Here is a 20,309-nt window from a genome sequence, read left to right on the forward strand (position 1 = left end):
TTTTGTGTTCTTTTCGTGTTCGTAAGACATGCGCAAGGGTCTGATTCTGACTGCAGTATTAAGTTGCCTGATTTTAGAATGGCCGGTTGCAAAGGGTTCACGGTTATCTGAAATTGACCCTACGTTACTTGAGACTGATTTTACAACAATATTGGATTCTTCTCTTAAAAGCAACGAAATTCAGGTTAAGTATCGATAAAAGAGGTAAATAACAACATGTCAGTTGCATAAATTGTATATGTGTTTAATATGCTTTATCTTGTCTACTCGCTTAATAAATTACCTGCTTTTTTTGTTCAGAACCATTTGGATACACTTCCATACAACCGACGAGGTTTACAAGGCAATGCTCTACTCAACTTGGCAAGTTTTTGTGCATAGATCACACCCTTTTCAGCTCTCGACAGAATCAATATAGGTATACCTTGCTTTTAGCTCAGCAGCTCATTCAGCGCAAAATTTCAAAGTCGCATTTCTGTTGTGAAAAATCTCCGAGACGCAGTTGTGACGTCATATTCCGAGTTTTCTTCTGGTGCTGGACAGTGCTGTAATGTCGCAGGCCAAACACTCGAATACGATTCAAGGTTTAAACAACCGGTACGCGTATGTACTGTATATTATGTGCAATGGATAGTTACTATAATGTGTAAGTAATTTACATGTGTCTCCTATTATATAGCGATGTGTAATTGCAACACTATATTAGATATTGACTTGATTTTAACATTACCAGCAATAAAACTGATTAGCTTTTTAACCACTTTTGGTCTGTTGATAAACAATGTTTAAAGTTCTGATAGGTTTCCTTCAGCGAAGTCTGTGAACTTGTATCATCAAGTGCGGCTTATGACGCAGCGCGCTTGGAGCACGCCTTTAGAGATGCTTGTATTGAAAACTTGCGCAATGTTCCATCTCTCAAGTGGCAATATTTCGGCAGCGAACAAGGAGTCACCACCACGTTTCCAGCCACAAAAGCAAGCAGCTGTGGTTCCTATGACAACAGATTTAGGTAAAACAAACCAGCACGTATAAGCATTTTGGTTAACCTTGCAACTTGCTAATCATCGTTTTGCTCGATCTGAACGCTATAATCGAAACACAGCCCTTTTTAACTTATTTATTCCCATGAGCAAGAGCGTAATCGATTTAGAGAAGTTACTGAGCCTTTGTTTTGACAGATCTTGGTACGTTCAAACTAACGTTCCAAAGCCAAAACAGGTGGTTATTGTGCTTGACAAGAGTGGTTCTATGCGCCAAACATACAACGGAATGACGTACATATCACTCGCCAAGACTGCAGTTAAAACCGTCATTGATACACTTAACCCTTTCGACATGGTAAGGATTAAAACACGCATGAGAGTAACTTCTCTAATGTCGTTGCATGGATTGTTAGGAAAATATTGACATATTTTTGGGGCCATGCAGATTGTTTGATGTAAATCAGTGGTTCCCAACCTTTTTGTAGTCACGGACCCCTTTTATAAATTTGATATGTCTGCGGACCCCCTAATTTTCCGTAAGTCTCTCTATGTTTTTCGTTTCTTGCATTATACGTTATTGTACTTAAAGTGGGTAGCATTTTAATCAACCTTCACAATAAGCCTTACATCTCATTGAAGTTCTATACTGTAGCAACAAAGAGATAGATTTTCTAGTGTACAAGATTGAAACAAAGCACTATAATTTCCATTGTTCATGTGTGTTGTGATGTCACAATGGAGATGACAATCACAAAATGTAATTTTTGGTGACCCGAAGGTTTGATAAACAGTCTGCACGTGTATGCAGGATTGTAAACACGCTTCGAAAACTTACAAATATTTTACTGTTGGTTTATGATACTAAAAATGTTTACCTCCACGGACCCCCTGAAGCCATCTCACGGACCCCTTGGGGGTCCGCGAACCACAGGTTGGCCACCACTGATGTAAATGATTAGGTTTAGGGTTAGTGGTGGGTGTGGATAGGCGTTTTTAAAAATCATAAAGTATGATTTTTCATGCTTTTACCAAGGAGCGTTTTTGACTTTGTTTAAAAATAAATGAAAATTAGCCAACGGTATTATAGACCCGGTGGGTCGTACTTTGGAAACCCCTGGACAAAGACGAACTAAAAGTTTACGACTGTCGACTATTTGCAGCAAAAATTACAGATACAGTTATTTACGTTGTCGTGTGTATTGCAGTTTGGGGTGGTGTCGTTTTCAGACGTGGTATTCACCTTCAATGCTGATATTCCAAATGGCGCCTGCTTTTCCGAACAACTAGCACAGGCCACTCCACAAAACAAACGCTTGGTTAAGGCTTACATTGATGGCGTGCAGCCTGGAGGTAAGTATAGATCATGTACAGCGGTTCTATTCATTATTTTCACAAATTTCTAAACAGGGCAGTTGTACCTATATGTCTACCTATATGTTGTATTGAGGAAAGGCGGACATAATCTTCTTTAACTATACCTGGACTTAATTGTCAGCTTGTTTAAAAACAACTACACAAGGGAATATATCAATTCAGCATAATTGTGTCTTTTCAAATCAATATCGTAGAATGGTGCAAGCAAATTGTTTTTACTTCGCTTGGTTGTCAATTATGTGGTTTACAACTGTGCAATTTATCACCCCACTAAAAAACGAACCTATACTTTGAAATGTGATTTCACGCGCAGGAGGCACCTTTTATTCAAGAGCATTGGACCGGGCTTTTAAGTATTACGACACCACTTGGCAGAGATTCCTTGAAGGTAACAACACAGCCCGAGATTACAGATCACACACATATGCTTCTTGATTTGAAGAAATTGATTTTGGCATACGTAAATTTGCACTGCAAGAAAATACAATAGCAAAAATAGACAACTATTCCAAATAATAAAAAATAGTGTGTAACTTAATCTTTTCCATAAATTATATCCTTCACTACGTATTAGTTTGAAGTTTGGATAGTTCAGTGCTAGATAAAGTAGAACGGTGTAGTAAAGACAAAACTTGCATATGGGATAAGTTTTTACAAAAAGTAAAGAACGATATCATTAGAGATAAAACTACAAATTATTGGAAAGTAAAGTTGCAATGAAAGTATGACAAAATACATAAAGGAGTGTCAAACTCACTGCCAAATATTAGCAGACAGAGTGTTGCTGTTTATGTCTGATGGAGCCCCTACGGATTCTTATCCCACAATCATGGAAACTCTTTCGAGAAGAAACAACGCAGTCAATAACTCAGTTGTGGTGATGACGTATGGATTGGGATCCGGTATCGGTATGACGTATGAGCTGTTTTGTGTTTAACGTCAATCCCTTTCACAGTCAAGGAAATATTGCATGTCCCATGGCCATCATAGAACAATAACATCATCAATGGATCCGATGAAACTTTGCCAGTTGATATATAACTAAGCTACGATAAAACGCAAGCATGTACGACAAATATTCACAAGTTACATTTTTAGCACAATGATATTCCAGCCGATAAGGGCGTTTTGTTACGATGGTTGCTCTAAATGCCTAAAATAGAAACAGTTATTTGGGGGCATTTGATTCTTGTTTCTTTCTGCAATGAACCGTCACCTGAGAATCGTTTTTGCTACTTTTTGTATTTTGCATCATTTTGGCCTCGTTCAATATAAAACTATGCCGCTGTCATTTCATTAGGCAGCAAATTCAATTTAACTTAACTTTTAAATATGATTTTAGATTTTTCAGTTTTGCGCGATATGGCGACATCGACAACGGCCGAAGTGGAATCATCATTAAAGGTTGCATTATATACCAAAGTGCGATCCGAAAACTAACAATCTGAAGAAAAATGTCTGAAACTCTTTTTAGATTGGCACTTTTACGCACATAAGCAACCCGTCACAACTTCGCAACGAGATGGCCTCGTATTACAATTTCTTTGCTACCCGAAGCGAAATTGTGGACGAACCGATTTGGACTGTTCCTTACTTAGACAGCTGGGGTCTTGGTGCGTAAATTTACAAGAAAAAAACTTTTGAATAAGTATCATAGGTATGATTAAATTCCAGTGACCCAAATCAGTTTCCAAAATAATACCCCCACAAGCGACTATTTGCTTCGAGTGATTACATTACCGGTCAGAAACAATGTAGCAAATAGACAAAAGAAAGAGTTTGCACGTCACGCGTTTTTTCAATCTGTTTGAGATCAGCGAAACAAAACAGTACTTTACGAACACTCGTATTTTGCTCTAACCTGTGCCCGAATACTGTTTTTCGCATGTTTAAAAAGTTTTGTGAAGAACGACCTAAAATAAAATTTTGACAGTTGGTCACAAAAAATGCTTGTAAACACGTGACAGTTATGATTCTGCTTAACTCTTTTGAGACATAACGTGTAGCACTACCCCATATAACCTAACAAAGATTATGCAGCTTTTTTGTAATAGCAAACTCGATCAAACTTTTGGGAATATATTTGTACAGCAAGTTCCTACCCAAACCGGCTCTTTCTTTCTATTTAGGTTTAATGATTACCGCAAGCTTACCAGTACATGTTGATGGTCAATTGGTCGGGGTTGCGGCAGTGGACATTACGATTGAAGAACTTCTCGCAGAATCTAGTTACTTTAAACCGACCGAACTGTCGTATTCATTTGTAATCAACCACAAAGGTAAAAGATAAGCGGCCCTTTTTCACAACACTTAATCTAAATATCCTCCTATCGCAGGTCTTGTCATCAACCATCCATTATTTCCTTACATCAGTGACCGTGAACCGCTGTTTGTGGAAGCAACTGCGTTTGAACGTGACCAAAAGTTTCTGTCTGTGATTAATTCCACGAAGAGGTGTGTATTTGCATATTCTGGTAAATCGTATACGGGAAATATTCCTTATTTTATTGCAATCCCCGTAACGATTTCCACCTCTTATACTATATACTACAAGTAGGAAAAAGTTGTTTAAGGGTTGAAAATTTGGAGGTTGTTTAGTTAAGTAAAATACATTCCGCTGCAATACAATAGTCGATGTCTGCAAAACCACTACAAAGGGGATTAAACAAGTTTTTTTGCGACCTATATTCTACACAAACTGCCACACTATGGCGCTAACAATCAAAATATTAAAAATTATCACTGTCAAAGAAAAACTTTCCTCAAACTCTAAAAAGCGAAGTTCAATTTACTTGAGTAAATTAACATTTGCTTTGAGCGCATTTTGGTCCCATAATAAAAAGGATGAGGGTAATAAGTGATATGTCATGTGGCTATGTGGCGTAAATCGGATGTTTTGCAATGAAAATACTGTATGTTCACGTAACAGGGGTGAATCAGGTTCAAAAACGTTTGTGTCGACTCGTATTCTTCCGCAAGGCGACAGCAAGAAGTACGGGATCAGAACAGTACGAGTAATGTCCACCTACCACTGGAAGCAGGTTAGAACATTATTTCAAGAATAATGTGCAAAACGGGCTGACAAAGTCAACAATGCATATTTTTGGGCATGAAAACCGCGATGCGAAAGTAACTGGTAGTTGTAGATTTGAAATTGTTCATTGACTGTCTGCTCCGTTTTTCTGCTTAGCTTTTGTGCTGTTTAGATCCCTGGAACACGTTTTTCTCTCTGTCTGGTTTTGGCAAACGGAGACTCGGAAGCTGTTCTTCAGCCATTAACCCCTCTTCCTTCTGGATCATTCCTCTTCCACGATCTTGACCTTGTTCCTCCTCCGGAAACGTGTCACCATGCCAACACTTTAAGTGCTCGAAGTAAGGTTGTGATGACTAATATCTTTGTTTGTTGAAATAATTGCGTGTAATGTTGGCATAAACCTATGTCTCAAAATCACATTTAAAATGTCAAACTAGTTTTAAGCCCGAACTGGAAAAATCGTATTTGTTTTGTTGACTTCAACCACATGGATTGTACGCAGGCAAAAGCGCAGTGGCGCTGGCTGCAAGATCTTTTCAAGACGCTGAACTATACATGTCTGAAAAAATGACAGTTAATGACGTTCAAACCATTGCAAGATACATGGAAGGACAAGCTACCTCAAACCCAAACTTAAGGGTATGCAAGTTCCTTTTCAAAAGTGTGATAATGATATCCGTGAAGAGTGAGAGTCAATTTCAATTTCTTAGAACTACCATATGGTTTTAAGTAGGCTAGAGTTTGAGGGCCAACTCTAAAGTAAGCCCGTAAACCGGTCCGAAGCCGAATTGAAAATAAAACAAAAATTGCCGAAAATTGATTAGCCACGGTAAATTAAAGGCTGGCATCAGTCCGATATTAATATCAAGTCCGTTTTTTGTTAAATTATTTGATGATGAAAATAAAGACGATTGATACAGGAGGGTGTAAGAGACTCAGTGGTTGCAACGTACAAGGCTGAGGAACTCTGGAGATCGACTGATAACGACAATTTGACCAGACACGTTTTCTGGCGCTATGTTGCTACCAATGATGGGATGTTTCGCATTTATCCTGGCACGAAGATGCCGCTTAAATACGATCCTGTTGTTCGTGGCTGGTAAGTAAAACAACCCGGGCGACGCAATATATTTTGTCTTTGTGTTGAGGTGAATACTTGTAACTCAGGTACGTATAAGTTGGTACATTTCTATTAGGTTGTAAAGTCTATAACGGTATTAGTTGTGCAAATTTTTTTTTCAATCGTTTGATCAGGGTCCGGTAACCAATGGCTTGGGTGCACCATATAAATCTAGATCACATATACAGTTGTAAAATCAAAGTGCAAAAATATTTTTGTATGACTCTTAGGAAAATCCACTTTAAAAGAGTTTACTTTATTCACTATCTCAGCAAAAAAAAACTTCGATACTTTTTCTTGGATTGATTTTCTATTCGATTAACCATATTTTCCTTTTTTGTGCTGGTATACGAACGCGCAAGCCAACCGTGAAAAGTACGTCATAACACCACCCTACCGTGACGCAGCAAGTCGAATCAGCGTTATAACGTTAAGCAAAGCTTTGTTTGAAGGAAGGTAACAAAACGCAGTTGTTTCAGCAAAGCAAACTGTGCCAGACTGTTGATGATGTTTGTAGGTCAGATGGATTTCACGAACCCATCAGGGACAAACTAATCGGTGCAACAGGCGTCGACATTGTTGCTTCGTATTTTCATGAACGTCTGCTACAGATTTACCCTATTTGTGCACGAACTGCCAATTATAAGTAAGCCTACTGGCACAGTGCGTGTCAGGATACAAATTAACTTTAAAAAGAACTGTTGTTTCTGCTTAACAGAAAATAATCTAAAAAATATTTTTTTTATGGAAAAATAGTTAAATAAAAAAAAAACCTTATCACTACCTTATCAGAGAAAGTACTGCATAATAGATTCCGGGTGTAAAAACAGGCTTGAACTATGCTCCTTTATTCAAAACTAAGTTCGACCTAACTTCAACTTTAATTTGCTGTATGTTGACACTTAAATTCACAGATGCTTGCTTATAGACCAAGGGGGGTTTGTAATAATTTCTGAAGTAATCGGCGTCTCTTCGATGTCAAGCAACCAACATATTGCGAAGGTTGAGCCTACGATTGCAGAAGTCCTGATACAAGATAGAATCCTTCTCCCGAGAACATGCGCCCACGTGGATCGTGCGCTCACGCAACGAACATATACGGTTCATTTCCACTTATTTTACATTGTTCTCGAAAAGTCAACGCGAGGTCACGAAGGAAGAAGCGTATTTGGTGTAAAACCTAAAGGAATAGTATTTTTAAATAATACCTATTTTGTGTTTTCATTAGCAAAAGAAGAACACACACACTAACATAACAGTTAAATGTCATGGATGCAATAAGAAAATTAATAAATTTTTAAAGTCATCGAAAGACATCCGGTTGTAGTAGCGACAAACTTCTCTTTAATGTTATTGAAATTTACTTACAGTATTTTTCTTTATAGTTTAATAAGATACAATTTTAAACTCATAATTCACGTCAATTGCATCAGCATACGTACATTAACAATTGTTCCTACTAGATTGCCGAAACACAAGGTCGTTATAGTGGCATCACGGCCTACCCCAATTGTCACACGTTCCAGCTTATTCCGGTAGGTGGCAGCAACGCATACCTGGTAGTGCTTGACAAGGGGTGGACGACATGTGGCGACAGTTATCATGAGATGTGCTACTGCAACGAAATGTCAACAAATAGTTTTGTAAGTTGAAAACACATTAAATGCCTTATTCAGAGATGCATTACTTTCCTACCAAATCTAAATGTTTTAAGGGTAAAATTTATGAACCTGCATTTTTTATGGCTATTCTAGAACCGAAATGTTTTTTGTATTTGCTATGATAAGCTTTACCTGAGGCACTGTTACTGTAAAATTTAATATTTGAAATTGTTTGCTTTTAGACGCCTACGTGCGATATACACACAGAGAGAATGTGTGAATGTCCTTGTACCAACTACACCACTGAGTTTCACCCGTGCGAAAACAGCTACCATTTCGCCAGGTTAAAATATTTTTCTTAACCAAAGCCGTATTTTTTGTATTCTTTGTCGGATCGTGCCGGGTTCGGGCTTGGGTTTCGTAAAAAGCGGGCTTGATTTGGGCCTGACTTTACACTCTGTTTTAGTGTTTTCTCAATAAGTTTAACTAGCCAAGTAGCCAGTTGCTGGACCTGACCTAACCCCAAACAGCCCTAAAACGCCTTGTTTAAGACCAATTGTCTATCGTGTTGGTTGTCTTGGTCTTTTATCAGGCTTTGATGTATACGCCTGTCTATCAAACGTTAAAGCCGAAACAGGCTTTCCCAAAACGATTCGGGTCGGGTTTCGGGCTTGTACTTTCCCGTTCGTGCCGGGTTTCGTCTCTAGTTTCAGGCCCGTTTACAACTCTGCTTTGTCTTACCCAATTATACATTTAAATGTCTGTTCATTATTTTTATCCTAGCATACTTTTGATTTCGTTTCATTTTTTTAAATTCAATTCATCAAACTTAAAACAAAGTGTTTACTCTCGCGATATCCAGCAATTCCCCACTCCCATGTACCCCAGAAGCGATCGACTTGATAGCTACTCCCAGTCCTCGTCTCGATGTCAGTTCTCTTCCTCCATGTTACGAGATATCGTTCTCACCATCAGATGAACCGGAGAACGAGAAAGGCAGGTTTATTGTGAAACGTTGTAAACACGGATGTTTTGTCACATCACTCAGCTTTTAATAATCGTTGAATGGTTGTAAATTACTTAACAGCATGTCCTGTCATTAGTGTGATATACGCAGGGTGTACATATACGTACACATCTTCTGCACAACAGCGCAATAGAGAAGTAGATGAAGTGGGTAAATTCTTTTCCACAGAAAATAAGAATCAGTAACTTACAATAAAAATGGAATTTGAAAACACTTAATAGGCTTCGAACAACGAAAAAAATATTTTTATCTATTAAAACCAATTCATTCTGCTGAGTTTGATTTTAGGTTTTTGATTCGTAATTCTGCAAACAAGGCTTTTATGTCTTTGAATGTAGGCGAATTCTGCTACACACAATAGTGACTAACTTAATTTATCGTTGAGCAATCTATTTATCGACCTACTTCTTTTCGACCTAATCACTTTTTGTTGTGTTCGATGTTTTGTCAGATGATGAAACTGTGGTATCTGTGCCTGCTGAAGCTATAGCTGGAATTGCGGCGGGGGTATGTGCTATTGTTGCTTGGCGTTTATATACTCAGCACCGGGCAAGGGGTCGTACTCAAAACACCAACAACAACACACAACCACTGTCGTATCCACCATCTTCTGTGGTATGTATGTTTGCTATAATCTGTTCAATGCTCTTCAACCTTTTTAGTGATCCGGAACGCCCAAGTTGTTTTGTCAAACTTTGCGGAACCCCCCATAAAATTATTTTGAATGAATGTAACTTAAGTAGGTTACAGCAAAAAAAACATACTTACGTAACGCACCCCAAGCATATAACAAATGTTGACTTAATTATATTAAACGAATTACTGAAAGGCATTGTCGTGTTATTTAGATTGGTCTTTGGTGGCCTTAATCTTTTGTTGCCACAGACACCCGCCTCACCTACAGTACAGCCTCCGAGAAACCCCAACTACGGTTACGTCGCCCCCGGTCCTTCCCCTACAGCCCCTCCCCACCCACCACCACCAAACAACGTTGGTAGTTACGGTTATGGGGCTTCTCCATCGGCTCCCCAACCGCCAACTCCTCCAACTAAATTCGGAAATTATGGATACTCACCTCCTAACTCGACGTATGACCCCACATCACCGATGGCATCAGCACCCCCACCATATTCAGCCGCGCAAAAGTTTTAGTTTATCCAGTTACCTTTTCGAGTATTCAAGTTGACTTTTTAATGAATCTGGATTTTCTTAGCTTGATTAAAGGGTTAATGATGGGCAGCACTCACCGAGTGGCCTCGATCAGGATTTTAAAATCCGTATTTGGATCCAGGGTTGCTATCCCAGAAACTGCAGTATTTGCTATGTTATTGCGAATTTTATTACAATTTATGTAATACGCTACACATCCTAAACATCAAGGCGCTAGATCATAAAAAAACGTTTTTTAAAAACCATTTGTTAAGTTTCAGTTTGCGTGTTTACAATTTATAGGAAAGCAACGTTTACAATCATAAGAAACATTTGTAACAGCGGTAAAAACAACGCAATGAATATATCATTAGATTTATTTGACATAAATAGTAGCATTTACAATTAAATAACCCACCAATTGACAAAAAAACATTTATCGTAGTAAATCAAGTTGGTTGTAAACAAAAATCGCTGCTTTCAACTCCTATTCAGTTTATTAAAAACAGTTACAACGAAGAAGCAAAAGTTAATTTGTATTTTTGTCAATTTGTCCTAAAAATTTCTTTGGCATCTATTCATTCTTTTTTTACAAAAAAATATCCAACAGGGTTGTAAAGAGTTTTTTCACCAATACATTCAAGGTTGCATAACCGGCATTTTCAATTACGAGTTTTATGTATTTGTTAATATTATTAAAAAATTATGTACTTATTTAGGCTTTCAAAACGAAAACGACAACTATTAATAGGAAGATTCCCAAAGCTCCGCCAATAGATCCCAAAGTCGGTAATTTCCAGTCATCTGAAAATATACATTTAAAGTCAGATGATATACCATATTTTATTTGTCAAAAATTTAGTTTTGGTTATCAATTAGAACGCATGGTAGTTAGTGTGCAACTTTTAATGCAGTATGTTAAGTTTTAATCATTACTAACAAAACACAAACATACCAAGATTAGCATAGGCCTACGAGAGTTTTTCACGACATATAATTTAAGTACTTTTTGACGTTAATTCAGTGATTGCGATCGAAAATAAACAACCTATTTCAAACAATGTAAATTGTTACAACTTTTATTTAGAATGTTTTGGGATATAGGCCGAATCTATTTGCCCTAAAACCCAGCCTATGAACGCGTCTGTCTGCTTTATGATAACTCTGTGGTTCTCAACTTTCATCGACGAACTCCTTCCGTAACAGTTCAAAACATTTTCATTCCTAGCCAATATACTGCAAAATAAATTTTTAACCACACAAGGATCGGTTCAAATTAGGTCTTTTATCAACCTATGTTCCCAGAGCTAAAGTGACGAAAAATATCAGTTGATAATAACCTACATTTCACATAAAAGTGTTAGCCCACACTGTCATTGCCCCTTCGGCAAGCGACGTTGGAAAGATGTCTGTAGACATATATACGTTCCCCTGCATTATAGGAATACTAAACCTACCGCCTTTAAAAAAGCTTCCCACGTCTGTTTCGTTTGTCTGTTTGTTCTTTGTCAATGGACCAAGAAAACTAATGTCATAGCACTGTTCCAAAGTGTTTAGCTCAACGGGCGGTGCTCCAACCTGAGAGAGGGTTATGATCTTGGGTGTACACGGGGGCTGACTGTTAGAATAAAAACATCAACGAAGCACATTGTTATGGTGGCAATTTTTTGGTTTAAAAAGTGTAACTTTTTAAGTATAAGACTGGATCGGTAAAGTCCGTTTGTTCATAAGGTGTTAGAAACGAAGTCTTACTGGTAAGAAACACGTAATATGAATGATTCCTTACTTGTACCATTGCGGCATTTTTTAATATGTTTTGTTATAACGCTTAGTAAGGTCTGAACTTTTGAACAAGTTTTTCCATGAAAATGTGTTGTTAGCAATTCAAATAACCTATTATATTTACAAAAGTGTAATACATATAACAAGTTTTTTTTATGGAGTAAAACTCAACTAAATAACTACTTTTAAAACACTAAAAAAACACTAAATAACTATTTTTTTTTCAAACCACGATACTTTACGTAGGAGCCTTTTATGCATGTAACTCGCCCAATTAAGTTTGGTCTTTTATGTTGTATTTGCTCTTACCCTACTACCAAATACTTGTTGGAGCAGGGTTGGTAGCCTTCGTAGCGTGAAGTACACGGACAAGAACACGTGGCAGAGTTTGAACAGGTCGGGGTCTGGGTAAGAATACGTAAAAATTGGGGAGATGGAAAACAACAGTTTTGTTACATATGACTGTGTTATGACTGTGTTCGTCAAGATTTTCATTTTGGGACGGATATAATTGTAAAATCACAGACAATATAGCCTATTATAGGAAAAGCTTTGAAGCATTGACTTAATTTACAATTAAATTGTTAACAATTATATTTTAAAACAAATTAAAATGAATTGCCACAATCACAAAAACGTTAACATAAATTACGTCTGTAGTTGATCCAATCCCATTGCAGCCACACCACCATGGTGAACTAGAACCGCAAGAGCCAGCTTGTTTACTTGCAACAATTAAGTATGTGTTCGTTCCGTTGACAGGCAGTAACTCAAAATATTGGCAAGCAGGATATCCGGTAGTTCCGCCAAATCTTGTCTGGTTGGGCAAAATCTAAAATGGCGTAAATACAAGGACTGTCCCAGTAATCTGCCTTTTTAAATACTACAAGAGGCTATTTTTTCTATTCTATTTTTCTTTGTCGAACAAGAAATCAGAGAAAAGATCTGATTGTTTTTTGAAAGACTTAAATATTTTGTTGTGTATGGCTTTTCTCTAAAAATATTTTCGTGCTTACATCAGGCCAAACATTCAAACTTGTGATCCTATTGATTATTTGAAAGATTTAAATAAAAAACTTATCATTGGTAAAACTCATCACAGATCAAGTTTTAAACACGTGTATGTGCACTTATAACATGTTTTTTACAAAGAAATCTCACCTGGAATGTTTCATGTATAAGAGCGTTCTCGATATTGGCACATTTTTGTGACAGTAGTATGTTGCTAGTTTGTAGTCTGTGGGCAATTTCAGGTTCAATACCGGCAATATGTTTGTTAAATGCGTCCATTGGATTGGTGACGAATTGTTCGGCTGTAATCACGAAACCAGCATTGTCGATAAGAATGCATCTGAAAGTGTTGCTCGTTAACCAATAATGACAAAATATCAATCTTCATTTGTCCCTAATTCATGAGCAGCTTGTGTTAACTTAATAGTAAAAATAAGTCCATAAACAAGAGTATAATAGGCTGTAGCTCATCATTTTTCCATTGGATGCTTTTTATGGGCAAAAAATGCAAAAAATGGCAATTTTTGAACACAGGTTTTAATATTTTTTCCTTATTCTGTTGATAAGATCCCAAATTAAATGAACTACTACGTACCGTCTGTTGTACTACATTATCTTTTCATGCCATGCAATTAAACGAAAAAAAGTAAAGTTTTATATGTCATGTCAAACTGGTTAGTTGTAACCGTTGTTGATGCAAAGATAAGTTATATGTTGTTGCCTGAAATAAAAATGTATGAATACACGAAATTGTTAAGTCACTGTTTAAAATTCACTTTTTTTTTCACCTTTCACATTTTTTAATTCACTTTTGAATTTTACTATTTGGGGTTCAACAACAAAACTTTTGCTGTTGAGTGACCACCTACGTACTTGTATAATGACGTTTGATTGCAGATGGGGTACAGTTCCAAAATTACTTGCCGGAAGTATGACGTCACAATATCGGTTCCCATGACACCGATCGATTTGTCAGTTGCGGGTTTGTGACCTTCACCTCTTCTGCACAAAAATATTATTGAGAGAGTGAGCCCGACAAATTAAAATAAACTTTCAAAAGGATTTAAAAATGGAAAAAAAGTTTGTCTATGTGTTTTTACAATTTTGATTATTATTATTCTGCATTCAATGTCATATTTCATTGGCTATACTCTGATCTTCTATTACTTCTTCACAATAGGTTCATGTAGTTTAGTTTTGACGCATATTAATTGGCATAAGTTTGTTTAACTTAATGACAATGCTTTTGGACTGGTATCATTTTAAAGAGAGCTTTTAACATACCTTCCTTCCATGAGCGTCTTGGCCAGAGTAACAACGCTAACATTACTTGCTGCGTCACGGTACGGTGGAATGATGACGTATTTGCCCTGGTTGGCTTGGGCACTTTCGTACCTGCAAAAAAGCAAGCGAGATATCGAGTACCCGTTTTGAACCAAAAAAAGAATTTAAATCCCAAACCTAGAAGCAATAAATTGAGAAAATTTATACTTAACTATGGTAAAAAAGGCAAACAAGCAGGGCGTTGTATAAAACTATTTATTATGTGTTGATAAAACAAACCTACCAAGCTCTTTTTACTGGATCGAAGTTACTAGGCATTTGGGTTCCGGGGAAGATACGAAAGAGTCCTTCCTCAGTGGCGACATAACGCCAGAAGACTTGTCGATTCAATTCGTCCGCTTCAGCAGCTTTCCATAGTTCATCAGCTTTGTAAGTTGCTACCGCAGCATCTTTAACTCCAGGCTGTAACACAGATTTCATGAGACGTTGTGCACGTTAAGGGAAGTTTACCACAAAATTACCATTAAACCTCTGGCACTTTTTAAAATTTGTATGCCTCTTTTGATCCGAAATTTGGAGGTACATATATAATGTTATTATTTTAAATGCTTTAGGCATACTTTTATAGACCATCGGGTATATTGTTTGTTTGTTTTTTAAAACGTTAAAACGCTTCTGGGTAAGGAAGTTCGATGCATGTCGAAAAAGGTATCGAAAATGGTCTTCTTTAACCATCCATCAAAAACCAGTGAAAGAAAATTGTGTCTACCACACAACACGTATGTTTTGTTAATGAGTCGAATACTTTACAGAAGGTTTGGACGTAGAAAACGGACTGTAAATTCGGTACATGTCTAAATACTATGATGCTTACTTTGATATTTACTGCATGTAAGCTTTTTCCTTCCATGTAATCCATGAGTGAGCGAACATAGCTAACAGAAGTGTTTTGTGACATATAAATCTCAGGGTCCTTGAAAGATCTTGCAGCCAAAGCGATTGAACTCTGATCTGCGTGTTTGAGAAAAAGTAAGGTTAAGGAATTATTTTTTCAAGTTTTATCGTTTTTTTTTTCAAGAAAAATATAAAACAAATGTAGCCTATGTAAATATTCATAAAATAATAATTGCCCTTTACTGTTTTTTTGACTTGGCACAAATAGTAAATGTTGTATTTAAAATAAACGTTATAACCCTAAACTAAATAAATTCTGGTTGTCTATTCGGATGCATTTACTTTTAGCACAGAAACTTCTTCCGTGGTAGCACTGCTGAGTCGGAGGAACGAGATCGAATCGGTGGTAGAGAAAAGTTCCGGATGCAAGAGATCCTTGTGAAGCCAACACTCTCTGAGCATCTTCATCAGCCAGCACCAAGCAAAGTGAGAACTTCGTACCTGGGATCTAAACGCATAGCCATGTTTTAAATGGAAGTTGAAAGACTTGGTCTGTAACTTAGTTTAGGAAAAAAATAGAACCTATGACTGTTGGTTTTGCTACTTACCTGCTACCAGTAGTAGGTTACGTTCAATTTGGTTGGGCAATTTTGTTTAAAATAAGGGTCAAGTGATATGGTCCACTTATGTCTTATAAACCACTGAACCTGTTCTTACCTGCTTCCAGTAATAAGTTGATTTCACTTTCATCTCACGCACACCGTACATCTTACTATCACCAGCTGGTAGAATACGAGTCGATACGAAAGTCTTATTGCCTGACCCGCCACTGAAAGATAATGTTTTTGGGAACGTTATACTCGTCTGCACACCATTTTGATTTTAAATCATATACCACGCTTTTTTGTACGTGGTTAGTAGAGTCGAAACTCGAGGGGAATAACAAAATTTTAAACTTGTGATTTGTGCTGCTTTGAGTCACTAAAAAGCACAAAGAGTACTGTAGAGTTTAGGCACCTTTCTATGTGTCTAATTGATTAACTGTACCTTTTCATAGAGACAAACACTGACAAAAATTCCTGGTCACGCTCAAATAAGGTAGCTTCAACTAACAGCGGATCCCCATCGGTGGCGTAGGGAAAGTTTGGGTGGTTTAATACAAAACCTGGAATTTAAATGAAATTCAGATACGTAGAATAACACGCAGCACTCCAAGCTAGCAAAATAAGTAGTAACAAACGAAACTAGTATCCTAACCATTTTAATATGGACAAGTCGGAAGCTAGAATAATTTTCTGTGGTGCAAAATTGTTTTATCGAAAATTAACTCAAACCCTAAAGACTTTTACATTTCACAAGCAGCAGGTATACAAACCTTCTTCGTTAATCACAAATGAATAGGAGAACTTAGTAGGTTTAAAATAACTTGATTCCACGAGCAGTTCTTCGAGTGTCATGTCGGCTGCTGCCACGCCCACCAAACGCCCACCGATGTAAACCGGTAAGCTAGTTGTCAATATTGTACCTGAAAAAAACAGATAAAATTTTAAAAATATGTCGCAATAAATTTTGATCACAAAATCGTTACTGTGAGTAACTTAGAACCATTCTTTTAATGTCTGTACATAAACATATTTTACATCTATATTTACAGCGGTTTAGGTCAGAAATATATGGAATCATATTTTTTTTGAAACGAGGGATGCTGTTTTGTTGTAACATTCAACTTAAGAAAATTGTTAAAAAATTTACAAAAAATATTTTCATACCAAGTTCCCAAATGTCCAAATGTGGAAGGGACCAATTCGGAACGTTAGTGGTTTGGCCCGGAACTAAAAAGAAGTAATAATATGAAGCCATCTTGTTTCGCAGGTCTGAAGGGTTGTAGACAGCCGTGTACGTTCCAGTCTTGAAAAGAAATTTGGAACATAATGTATGGGCTACAAATCAAGTAAAAACACAATGTTACCTTGTTGCTTGACCCAACTTTAATCGTAGTAGATTGGGCCATCTGACTTAATACAGTTCCATCTAAAAAAGATTTATTGTTGTTCAATAATACTTGTCAGCAGCAGTGGTATTACAGTGCTTTGTAAGCTTGCAAAGTTTTTATTTTCTTTACTCAAGTTACGAAATTTTGCAGTTTTAGAGGTTAATAACTTTTTTCAGAAAGATCAAAATGCCAAAATGTCTTGCTTTGAAGTGAATGCCTCGGTTTATGCCTTACCAATCTGTCCTAAACCGTAAGTCAAAAGAGCTACTGAATTGTTGAGGGCGCTGTTTCTGGTGTAAGGTTGACATGATAAGAGAAGGACTGTCGGTTGGTTGTCCATCCGACAAAAACAATATCGCTCTGTTTGCTGTTTCAAAATCAAAAATGAAAAAATGTAACGTTGAAAAAAATAAGTAGCTTTTAAAAAAGTATATTTCAAATACGTTTTGTCAGACTGCTTTACAATCATACTATTGATTGGTTCTATTTTTTACTTTCAAATTATAACACTGCAGTTAGTGTCTTGATTGCTGGATAAATGCCAGGATTGTAAAACAGTTTATTTGGTATTATAATCGGAATTGTTGTTTTGTTGAATTCTTACGCAAGGTCCATAGAGCCGACAGCAATGTACCTGGTGTTTTGCTTGATATGTTGCCAAAAAAAGTAAACGCCATATTCAAAGCTGATGCATACGCGGTACCACCTGTAATGGAAACGTTGCTGTAAAAAGGATTTCACTCGTAGGAGTATAACTTGATAGATGGGTAAATGCCGATGTCCGCCCAATTAGGCCGCATTAAACAGTTGTGGTCCAAAACAAGAAATATCCTTTATGTATTCAAAAGTGCCCCAAAAAGATTAAACGCATTGAACCACTGTTATAATAGACAACAAACATCATGGTGTATGGCAACGGAAAACTTCTTTGTTAAAGTTAAATTCGAAATATTAGAATCTTTATTAATAAAACTTTTAATCGTTCCATGATTTTTGCTGTGAGGTTGTACTATTTTTTTCATATTTTTTTCTGTTAAAACATTGTTAAAAGGTTCCACACAGTATAAAGTTTGCAAAAAGATGGAAAATCTGTACTAGTCTTAGGAATGTTTAAACAAAAAACTTAATAATTGGTTTACAGCAGAACTCACCACTTGCCGCGATGCCACTCACATAATCTTTGACCAACTTCTTGTTTTGTGGGGTGGCCAAAGCGAAAGTATTACTAAAGCATCCGCCGTTCGAAATTTTAAAATTGTTGTAGACGCTGGCGTAAGTCGAAAAATCAACTACAGCAAACTACAAAACAAAGCAATCAGCTGAATTTGTAATTTCGGTTCAATAGCGTTGCTAGGCGTTTTTACAAAATGTAGTCTGTTACTTAGGTTAAATAAGCGTACAAATTGAATTGGCTGAGGATGACCTAAGGCTCATCAAATTTAATGTTTATGAATCGGTTCAAATGTTATTTGTAACTGAAAGGAGATGTGTAAGTGAAAAAACGCTTAAAATAAAAAAAATGTTGATAACTCCACGATTACAACAACGGGGAATTGGAGACGTGAGGGCTTTAGGTCACACAAAATTGGATTTAAAAATTGGAGGGTTTTGACAACCCAAACGACACCGGTTCGAGGTTCGGTAGGAGGTCAAAAGCGGTTAGAACCAGTTTGTTCTTGGATAAGTCTGGCTAAAAGCCACCCAAAACTGGATTTTTCTTTGATTTTGTGAAAACAATCGAAGAAAAATCCGGTTTTTGAGAGATTTTCGCCGGAATATTCCAGTTTCAAACTGATTCTAGCCGGTTTTAGCCTCCTACCGAATCACCAAACCGGTTTAAACCAGACTCGAAAACCTGAAATTTTCAACCGATTTTCGAAAAAACCTAAGGCTATAGTCTTCCGGTTTTTTTAAGTTTTAGAGGTCAAAAAATCGAAGAAAAATCCGGTTTTGTGTGGGTTTTTGCCGGAATATTCTAGTCCAACGTTTCACATTACATACCTCATCATAAGCATTGAGAGTATCTATTATAGTTTTGGCAGCTTGTCTTGCCAATTCCATGTAGCTCACGCCACTGTTGTCTGTTTGCGCCATAGATCCACTTTTGTCAATAACGATTACGATTTGTTTTCGTAATGGCATGACACTTTGCACATACCATGGTCTGAACAATTAAGTGCCAGAATTGAGTTAGTAAGACTTTTATTTAACTGATGAACTTCAAATCAATTTCGTGGTGAAATTTAACATTTCTCCAATACGGGATCACGTTTTTGATTTAGGCTACAATGTATAGCAAATTATCATACTAACGTGTAAAAACGCTCTTTAAAAGCCCCTATGTCACACAGAGGGTCACACATTAAAGAAACGTTGAGAACCAGTATATTGTCTGTAATCGAAAAATCGAATAAGTAAAAACCGATTTAATGATTTTAAATTGTTTACACTCTACCTGAATCTGTTGTCATAGGAACCACAGCTGCTTGCTTTTGTGGCTGGAAACGTGGTGGTAACTCCTTGTTCGCTTCCGAAATATTGCCACTTGAGAGATGGAACATTGGACAAGTTTTCAACGCAGGCTTTCTGAAAGGCCCTTTGAAGTCGAACTGGATTGTATTTGGCGTTCGATGACACAAGCTCACAAACTTTTGTTGTAGACACCTTTTTGGTAAAGTTTAGAAATAAATTTTCTGCTCAACAGGTATTGTAGCTGTACGGCATTTTTATTGGTTTTGGGTTTAAATGAAGCAACGTATACAGACGAAGTGATTTACAAAAAATCCGTTGAATTAAATTTTCAAACAAAATTTAAAAAAAACTACATGTATTCAGAAGAGCGATGGAATATTTTTACATTGCTGCTTTCTAAAAAAAGTAAATATATTATCCAAACAATTGTGAACTTACAAGTTCTGCATGCTTACCGACTGTTTAAACCTTGTGTCATATTCCAGTTGGGTGTTTGATAAACTACAGCACAGTTGAGCACTCGTATTGGTTTCGGAATAAGACTTGATCACTGCGTCTCGCAAACGTGTGACCGCCGCTATGCGG

The 20,309-nt window shown here is 36.9% G+C and overlaps 2 protein-coding genes across 2 annotated transcripts; one reads left to right on the plus strand and one right to left on the minus strand.

Moving 5' to 3' along the window:
- The first annotated feature begins 28 nt into the window (after positions 1-28).
- LOC145212983 (VWFA and cache domain-containing protein 1-like) lies at positions 29-7,161 on the plus strand. Its single transcript, XM_080081227.1, has 18 exons — positions 29-184; positions 301-363; positions 436-597; positions 801-1,009; positions 1,179-1,338; positions 2,189-2,333; positions 2,671-2,745; positions 3,131-3,265; positions 3,700-3,761; positions 3,832-3,970; positions 4,487-4,636; positions 4,694-4,811; positions 5,287-5,398; positions 5,564-5,729; positions 5,894-6,030; positions 6,312-6,484; positions 6,851-6,967; positions 7,029-7,161. Exons 1-18 carry the CDS (start codon positions 29-31, stop codon positions 7,159-7,161), a joined length of 2,412 nt encoding a protein of 803 aa, XP_079937353.1.
- A 4,685-nt stretch (positions 7,162-11,846) lies between these two features.
- On the minus strand, positions 11,847-20,202 carry LOC145212984 (VWFA and cache domain-containing protein 1-like). Its single transcript, XM_080081228.1, has 18 exons — positions 20,193-20,202; positions 19,708-19,945; positions 19,254-19,416; positions 18,404-18,551; positions 17,887-17,958; positions 17,229-17,290; positions 17,029-17,167; positions 16,635-16,784; positions 16,307-16,424; positions 15,977-16,088; positions 15,602-15,767; positions 15,240-15,376; positions 14,649-14,827; positions 14,366-14,476; positions 13,955-14,083; positions 13,232-13,421; positions 12,723-12,902; positions 11,847-11,906 (listed from the first exon to the last, which is right to left on the minus strand). Exons 1-18 carry the CDS (start codon positions 20,200-20,202, stop codon positions 11,847-11,849), a joined length of 2,364 nt encoding a protein of 787 aa, XP_079937354.1.
- Positions 20,203-20,309: the final 107 nt, after the last annotated feature.

This window comes from Phallusia mammillata, chromosome 2 (genome assembly GCF_965637545.1).
Source record: "Phallusia mammillata chromosome 2, kaPhaMamm4.hap1.1, whole genome shotgun sequence".
Taxonomy (NCBI): Eukaryota; Metazoa; Chordata; class Ascidiacea; order Phlebobranchia; family Ascidiidae; genus Phallusia; species Phallusia mammillata.

Excerpts from the sequence above, each read along its gene's own strand:
- LOC145212983 (XM_080081227.1), top strand. The coding sequence starts at position 29 with ATGCGCAAGGGTCTGATTCTGACTGCAGTATTAAGTTGCCTGATTTTA. Across the intron at positions 364-435 it reads GCAATGCTCTACTCAACTTG|CTCAGCAGCTCATTCAGCGC; the intron begins GCAAGTTTTTGT and ends CCTTGCTTTTAG. Across the intron at positions 5,730-5,893 it reads CAACACTTTAAGTGCTCGAA|GCAAAAGCGCAGTGGCGCTG; the intron begins GTAAGGTTGTGA and ends GATTGTACGCAG.
- LOC145212984 (XM_080081228.1), bottom strand. Across the intron at positions 16,425-16,634 it reads ATTTGTGATTAACGAAGAAG|GTTTTGTATTAAACCACCCA; the intron begins GTTTGTATACCT and ends TTTAAATTCCAG. Across the intron at positions 14,084-14,365 it reads AAGACGCTCATGGAAGGAAG|AAGAGGTGAAGGTCACAAAC; the intron begins GTATGTTAAAAG and ends ATTTTTGTGCAG.